Source organism: Cucurbita maxima, unplaced genomic scaffold, assembly GCF_002738345.1.
Source record: "Cucurbita maxima cultivar Rimu unplaced genomic scaffold, Cmax_1.0 Cma_Scf00016, whole genome shotgun sequence".
Lineage (NCBI taxonomy): Eukaryota > Viridiplantae > Streptophyta > Magnoliopsida > Cucurbitales > Cucurbitaceae > Cucurbita > Cucurbita maxima.
In genome coordinates, this window is record NW_019272032.1 from 1,063,756 (window position 1) to 1,072,401 (window position 8,646).

The window sequence follows — 8,646 nt, forward strand, 5'->3', positions numbered from 1 at the left end:
AACTTAATGACAAATTGTATTGTCCTAAGCAAAATTAAGTACACAAAAGAATTAAAAAAAAAAAAAAAAAAATCAAACCATTTGTTCTCAATCACACATCAGACCATAATAATACACAATAAAATTCTTTTGAAAATTTTTCAATCAAAAAATTCCCAATTGAACTTGGGATGAACATGATTGTTGTTGTTGGTTGCCGGGATTGCAGTTGAAGAAGACGTCGGTACCAATGGTGGCATCGCGTCGAATATCTCCCATCTCGTCGTAACAACTGTTTCCGATGTCGATTTCCTTTCATGCACTGATGACGACGAATTCTCCGTCGAGGGTTGCAATTGAACGTGAGCTGGTTTTGATCCAATGGAGTTTCGAGGCTGAACTTGATTTGGGGTTTGCTTTTCGTTCTTGATCTTTAGTATATCTAATGTTTCAACGTACTTTTGCACTCTTCTCACCTTCAAAACCATCGATTTTCAAGGTGTTAGCTAACTAACTAGGGTTTTGTTTGTTTCTCGAGAAAACGAAAACAAAAACAAGAATTTACCTGCATTTTTCTCTGTAAGTTCACATCTTCATCCCCAACAATACCATCCAATTTGATCAACTGATCCATTAACAACTCAATCAAACTCAACACGGTTTTCTCAGCAACTTTCCCGCCTTTGCCGATGACGGATTCAAGCGCCAAAACCTACACGATATACGAAGAACGATTAAAGACGAGCTCGAGACGACGAGATTGGAGTAAGAAAAAAGATACCTGGCCAGCGAGTCTATCAACATCCAAGCTGATTTGGGAAATGGAATTGGAAGCCTTTTGAATTTTGGAGTTTTTTCTGAGTTCTAGCAGTCTCTTCTCTTGGCTAATTGGGTCTTCCACCACCAATATTTTGGACCCATCTTTAACGCCACAAACGTCAAGAAATGCCTTCGAGTCCCTCTCTTTCTCTTTGTACAACAGTTTCTGGTCTTGGTGGTGCAGCCCTGTCGGACCCACCAGCTTTTTCTTCAACTCACCTACCCAACACAAACACACATCCACCACATAACTAAGATATTAATATGGTTTTCGACTACCACCAAATACGAGCCGTCTTCGTAGAGTTACGAGGGAGGATTATGGCTAGCTTCGTTCCCTTCTTCAATCAATATGGGATCTCACAATCCACTCTCTATTAGGGACCAATGTTTTTAGTGTCTAGCTTGATACTATTTGTAACTAAAGTCCGTCGTTAATAGATATTGTTCACTTTAACTCGCTATGTATCGTCATCAGCCTCATAATTTTAAAACACATCTACTAGGGAGAGGTTTTCACATTCTTGTAAGGAATGCTTCATTCCGCTCCCAACTGTGAGATCTCACAATCCACCCCTTGGAGACTTAGCGTCCTCCGCTGTTTCGTTCTCTTTTGAATGAAAAGTTCTACTAGCCTCATTTCTATCCACCATTTTACTTTTTTTTTCTAAAAAATAATAGTTATTTACCAAATTTCAAAAAAAAAAAAAAAAAAAAAAAAAAAACCTTAAAATTTATTATTATTATTTTTTTTTTATGTTTTAATTTTTGACTTAAATTAAAAAAATAATAATTTAAAAGTAGATAATAAAATAACAATACTCAATTTAAAAAAAATAAATCCCTAAATTAAGAAAAGCGTAGGATTTAATGAGTGAGTGAAAATTTACCGAAAGAAGCTTGAGAGCTAATGGAGATTTCATGGTAGACGGAGCCGTACTTGACCCGGACTCGTACAATCGGAGCCAAAACCGAGTTTTTCTCTGCGTCGGTTCGCTTCTGAACCAGCATTCCACCGGGTCTCATTTCCCAATCCATTGGCCGCGAATCGCCGCTGCCGCCGGAGATTCCATTTGTCGGCGGCGGTGCTGGGGCTTTCGTCTTTGTTCTAAGCATCCTTTCCCAGCTTCAACGGCGGTTCTTCCTTCCTGGGTTTCAGAATTCACGAATCGAACCGTAAACGGCTAGATCTCGGCCGACCCGATCTGATACTAAAGGGCTGCAACACCCGGTTTGGGCAGCCTCTAATTCCAGCATTACATAGAGAACAAAGAAAAACAGAGGATAAACAGGGAGAGATCTTTTCTGGGGGTTGAATTTTCCCGAGAAAGTGACGGAAAATGAGAACCCAGAATCGAATTTGTAAGCCTCTGTTCCTTTGTTGTTCTTGGTGTTCTTGAAGAGAGAGAGAGAGAGATGAAATAATTTTAAAACAGAGTGGGGAGCTAACTTAGCTGTTTGCAGCTTGCTATATAAATAAACATCACTTCAATCATTACAAATTAAAATTTTATTTTCTCCAAACAAAAAAAAAACAATTATTGTATAATTACTCCTGAGAATAACAAAACATTTTTTTATAAAACCGTCAAAATTTATTCTTAAGACCCTGTTTTAAATATCTCAAGAGAAGTCCAAAAGAAAAAGTCTAAGAAGACAATATGTTGCTAGTAGTGAGTTTCGACGGTTACAAATGGTATTAGAGCTCGGACGTGTGTTAGTGAGGATGTTTTAAGACAATATTTTATATCTATAAATTTTATCGTTTATTTAAGTTTTAATTTAGTTTGATGATATTGATAATTTATAATTTACTGACTGTACTAATATAAGGAATAAGTATAGCCTTTAAATGAAATATTCATTTAATAAATAATTATAATTAGTGAGATAAAAGTGGTTTTGAGCCGAACACGTGGCGGAAATGTATTTGGTGTAGTGTGACGGTCGGTGAAGTTAATTTTTTTAATTTTCTTTTTCGTCCTATTATCATAATTATTATTTAAAATTTATTTATTTCGGGGGACGTTGCCGTCACCAGCAAACAGAGCCTTCAGATTGGTGACCGTTCATTGTCGGTCAGCAGCCACAGGCCTTTCTCCGTAATTTCCACGCGCTTCTCCGTTACGGAACCTTCACTGTCCGCGCGTGTGTTACACCTACTCACTCTTGGTCAAAGGTCGATTTTCAACCGAACTGTAAATTATTTGAAAGGAACATTTTAAAATTTATATATAATAATAAATTTGTTTTATAATAACTCAATTACTTTTTTTAATGAGACTTTCAGAGGCTAAATATAAGGCGCTTAAAAGTTAAATATATATATATATATATTTGCATTTATTAAGTTTGTTAAATTTAGAAAGTTTTAAAATTTTAAATTTTAGATTTAATAAATCTATAAATCTTTAATTTATTGTCTAATAAATTATAAAAATTTTAATTTTTTTGTCTAATAAATTATAAATCTATTTTTATATTTTTATATAAACTTTTTAAACTATTAAATTATATTTTTATCAAATTTATTTATTTTTTACAATTTTAAAGTTTAAAAGTACTAATAAATCAAAATTTAATGTTTTTTATAAAAATAATTAGCGGTAATAATATTTTTTTGGGCAATATCATGTTTGTCCGAGCCTAATTCCGAACCCAACTCAAAACGACATTTTAACCTAATGTTTGTCCAAAACCAGGGGCATAAATGTCATTTCATGTGATATAATGCCAAAAATCGGGAACTGAAAAAAAAAAAAAAAAGCAAAGCCGTAATTTTGACAAGTACAGAACCACAATGCCTGGCTTGGAAAGAGAGCGACCAATTTAAAGGGTTTTGCTAACGTCACCTATTTTTCTACCACGTGGCAATCATCCGTAGCATCAAGAGTGTAACGGACGGTGGAAGAATCTTGAATGCGTGGAACATGGCAGTTTAGGCCACCGACACATAGACACGAAGGTGAAAAGACAGTACACGTGTGAGGGGTATGGACGGCCGGATTTCGTGCTGACGCAGTGGCGATGTCTCCGGTGTAACCTACTGCGGTCGTCGTGGCGGAGAATTCCCATTTTTAAAAACCCTAAAACAATTATAAAAAAAAAAAAAAACAAGTTTCAAAATAAATAAATAAAATTGGAGAAATTCAATGATTTAACTATTTTTTTTATTTTTAAAATGTATTATAATAATAATAATAATTAGTATGACGATGTATTTAATTAAGAGAGGAAAATTAATAATTAATCATGGATTATCTAAAATATTAATTAAGGAGGTTGTTATTTTGCGACATTGTACCGACCAATTTACTTTAATAATGCAAATAAAGTATTTTATGGGTTTTATTTATTTACTTTTTTTACCATGGCACGTGATTTATTATTAAATTATACTCAACATTTTTTCCTTTATTATTATATGAAGAAAATAGATTAAAAATTAAAAAAAAATTTGAAAAAGTTTTAGAATGATAAAAGACTAAGAATATATATCGATACTTTTTAAAAAAAATATATTTATAATTATTTCTCTAAAAATTAAAAAAGAAAAAGACAATAAATTAGTTTAAGAGGTAGTCGACATTTTTATTCTTTGAGAACATAAATGTCATCAAAGTGGGGAATCCTATTTTTGACCAAAATTTTATGTTTTTTGGTTTATTGTAAGAGTGTCGGCAAACACTTCCCAATTTTTTTTTTTTTTTTTTTGTCTGAATTAAGTCGTATATTAACGACGTTCGAACAAATAGGGGTCCTTGAATGATTCTACTCATACCCGAAAAACTAATATCGTCGAGAATACGATCTGTAACATGATCATATCATCGAGAATACAGGAAAATCAGGGTGTAGGATTTCACAAATTTCTTAGCTTATACAATATTCTCAAGCCATAGACTCGACCTTTAATTTTATTTAATTTTATTGTAATGATTTAAATAAATAGAAGAAGGAAAGAAAGAAATAGATTCTGTAAGGACAATTATTGAATAGAAAATATAAATAGAAAGCATATGATATATATATATATATATATTTATAATATTATAAACATTATAGTATAATGTAATGATGGTATAATGTCATATTAAAAAGGGCAATATCAAAGGAGGGTGGAATGGAAGGGGTCTACTCACTTTATTATTTGCTTCTTGTCCTCTTATATATATTTTTCAATGCTATCATTATTCATTTGTTGCTATCATATCAATGCCAATTTTATTATTTATGCATTAATAAATTTAATAATTGAACCAAAAACGCTCCATTAAATAAATCTAATGACCTACAAAACTCGATTAACCCAACTCAACCCGACCTAAAAAATTCGACCAATCTAACTCAACTCAACACAACACCACCGGTACAATTCGGGTTAAGTTATGAACTTATTTCGATTAGGCTGGATTTTAAAAAACTAAAAAATTATGAATTTAGTTGTTTATTATTTTCGATTAATTTTAAAATATATATTTTTGTTTATGATACACTTATAATATTTAATTTTTTATAATTATTTTTAATTATAATTTTCAATTAAATATTTATAGATATTTTGTACGCTAATATTCTACTTTTATTAAAAAAAAAATAATAACCTCGTGATTCAAAAATTTATGGTTGGATTGGAGTGAAAATAATTTTTTATTATTTAATTAAACATGTAAAAATTAATTATATGTGATTCATATTTTTATTGGTAAAGGAAAGTATATGAGGTTAAATTAATATTAATAATATTTTAAAATATTTAATTCAAATTAAATTTAGAATTAAAAATTATGAATTATATAATTATGGTTGTTTAGTAATTTAAGAGCAATTAAAGTGTGTAATGTCTTTGAATTAATGGGTTGAAAATTCCAATTTCTTTGAAAAAGGAAAAAATAAATTAAAGCTTATGAATTAAACTCATTCTTAATCATTCAAATCAATGATATGACATTTCATCTTCTCAATTATAAGAGATATTATGCTAAATAAAAGACAAATATAAAGATCATAATATCTATTAAAATTTAAATAAATCACGATAATCCTCAAAAATATTATATTATATTATTTTTAGATGATATGTAACATCTCGAGCTTTAAATAAAGAAATTATTTTTTCTTTTAAGTTTGGATTCTTAAATTCTCGTATAAATAAATTGGGTGGATTTTAGTGATTGGATTGGTCGGACGTTGAAAAAAATTTAGATTTAAAAAAAATAGAAAAAAGATAAAGAAAAAAAAACGTTTACTATTGATCAAACGATTACGTTCACCCTACTTATAATATTATACGCTTAAATTTATTGACCAAATTAATATTAAAAAAAAAAAAAAAATCTTGAAATTTATATTTGCGTCTCAAAAACTCAAAAATAAAAAATACTAGACAGAAATGTTTACTACTTTGTTTCGAAAATATCCTTTAACTTTTACAGATGTTTCAATAACTTTAATTTTTTTTTAGATAAGCTATGAGGTATCTTTGTCATTATATTGACCCTAAAAATGTTATAATTTTTTTTTTTTTTTTATGTGCATAAAAGAATATAAATCGAATAAAAGTATTAAAAAATAGACGAGAATATGTTCGAGATATCCTTAATTCCTCGACTTTTTGTTGGGTTTGAGAGACGCTTAGAATGAATGAATGAGTATACATTTTAGTTGGTGGGTCTATAGGGTTTGGAAGTTGCTTTATTCATTACTAAACATATAATGGTGGGGAAATTAAGCAAAAGGGAAGGACAGAAAATGGGGTAGAGGGCTATGTTTGGATGCCATTCAAACCTGCTTGCTTTTCTTCATCACCATCTCGTCCACTTCTAATCAAGAGTTGGGATCAAACCCGTTTGTGGGCATGCACCAAATTCAACACTTCAGAAGACTTTAACGAAACATTCCTTATAAGAGTGTGAAAACTTATCTCTAGCATACGCGTTTTCAAATTATGAGACTGATGACGATATGTAACATGTCAAAATAAACAGTATCTGTAAGCGGTGGGCTTGGGCTGTTACTAATGATATCAGAGTTAGTCACCGAGCGATTTGTTAGCAAGAACATCGAGCCCCCAGAGAAGTGGATTGTGAGATCTCACGTTGGTTGGAGAAGAGAACAAAACATTTGTTACAAGGTAGAAACATTCCAAATGGCTCAAAATTAGTCTCTAAGACGGAGGCCCACTCTTAAAAATGGGCTTTAAGAAAAATGGGCTTTATTAGTCTGCCTTTCTCTTTGCAGGCCGTAATATGAAAAGCCCATCATTTTGCACTCCAACATGGGCCGACCAAGCCGTCAACGGTCTAATTACTTCTTCCCATGATTAATATTTTAAAAACACACCCAAATTTTGAACATTAAGAAAAATAAAACTAATTTTTAAAAATAAAACTCATAGGGAAGAGAAATGTCAAAGAAAGAAGAACAAATTTGTTAAAACCATAAAACATGTTTTTAGTGAGATATTTAATGAATCTAATATCTTATATTAAAACATATTGAAAAGTATTACAACATGATTGAAAATGAAATATCTAGTTGAAATACATACTTCGAGCTACAGTATGATATTATTTACTTAATAATTCAACATTTTATTTGAATTTATTGAATGAAAATAATTGAAGTTTTTTTGTTCTCTTTAATAGAACGTCAACAGTAACATGATTAAGATACGATCAAATTTGACGATATCATGTCAAATAATTGATATCGTATCTAAGTTTTGTTGATCATATGTTCTTTCTTTCTTATATATTAGGTCGTTGTTGCCATTAATGACGTGGTGGGCAGATTGTAATAATCATTTGATCAGAACTCATAATATATTTTGAATTGTTTTAAGTTTAAGAGATGTAAACATAATTTTGACGAACGGTCGTAGTAATTAAAGTAATAAATAATTGGTTAACACCAAAGTAATTAAGTAATATTTTTATTAAATTAAAAGTGAAAGAGAAAGCGGCATCCTAGTAGACATCAACGTGGGGCTTTGTTTGGATATTGTTAGGTATCTAACTGTCAGTTGTTTTTTACGCGTAAGACGATGGGGATTGGATAAACGTACAGCCAGTTGTTGTACTGAAAATGACTGCTCCTTCTTCTTCTGACACGTGTCATTTGACATTTTCTTTTCTCGACTCAGTCTCACTCTCACTCTCACCGTCCCTTCCTTTTTTTGCTTTCCACCAATGCCCCTCTCGCTTTTAATATGGAATTACTATTATTATTTTATATTGTAAAAGCAACCAATTATTATTATTATTAGAGCTAATCAATTGCCCAATGATTAATTAACCATATAATTAATCCACATTTTAAATGAGGTGGTTACAGACCAACGGGAGTTTACAACCCAACCCAACCTATCCTTTTAGTTTATAAGAGTTAGGTTAGGTTGTGTCGTGTTCTTTTTTAGTATTATTATTTAGAAAAAAAATATATATATATATTTACGTTAATAACTAAAATATCATAAAATTCGACCGATAAAATTTGGGTTCGATAGTCTAAATTGTTTGGTCGTCTGCGCTCATATGAACATCCTTAAAAAATAATACTAAATTAATAATTTATTTTTGTTAATTAGTTCGCTATCACATCGACATGAACTGATTGTTTAATAGGGCAAATGTGAATAACAATAATAAAACACATTTAAAAAATGAGGATATAAAATTAATTTTATATATTTAAATATTAGATTATCGAATATTATTTCATAAATTTATTTTTTTAAAAGAAAATTGTACATAGGACAACACGTTTTATAAATCTCTCCAAATGTTCCCGCCTATATTTAATAATAATATATGAATTCTATTTAATAATGAAAAAATAATAACGAGA

The 8,646-nt window shown here is 30.3% G+C and overlaps 1 protein-coding gene across 1 annotated transcript; it reads right to left on the reverse strand.

Moving 5' to 3' along the window:
• Positions 1 to 2,249, reverse strand: LOC111491370 (BAG family molecular chaperone regulator 3-like). Its single transcript, XM_023140279.1, has 4 exons — positions 1,689 to 2,249; positions 761 to 1,017; positions 545 to 691; positions 1 to 455 (listed from the first exon to the last, which is right to left on the reverse strand). The coding sequence occupies exons 1-4, from the start codon at positions 1,912 to 1,914 to the stop codon at positions 141 to 143; spliced, it is 945 nt and encodes a 314-aa protein (XP_022996047.1). The 5' UTR covers positions 1,915 to 2,249; the 3' UTR covers positions 1 to 140.
• Positions 2,250 to 8,646: the final 6,397 nt, after the last annotated feature.

Excerpts from the sequence above, each read along its gene's own strand:
- LOC111491370 (XM_023140279.1), bottom strand. The coding sequence starts at position 1,914 with ATGCTTAGAACAAAGACGAAAGCCCCAGCACCGCCGCCGACAAATGGA. Across the intron at positions 1,018-1,688 it reads TAGCTCTCAAGCTTCTTTCG|GTGAGTTGAAGAAAAAGCTG; the intron begins GTAAATTTTCAC and ends TGTGTTGGGTAG. Across the intron at positions 692-760 it reads TTGATAGACTCGCTGGCCAG|GTTTTGGCGCTTGAATCCGT; the intron begins GTATCTTTTTTC and ends TATATCGTGTAG.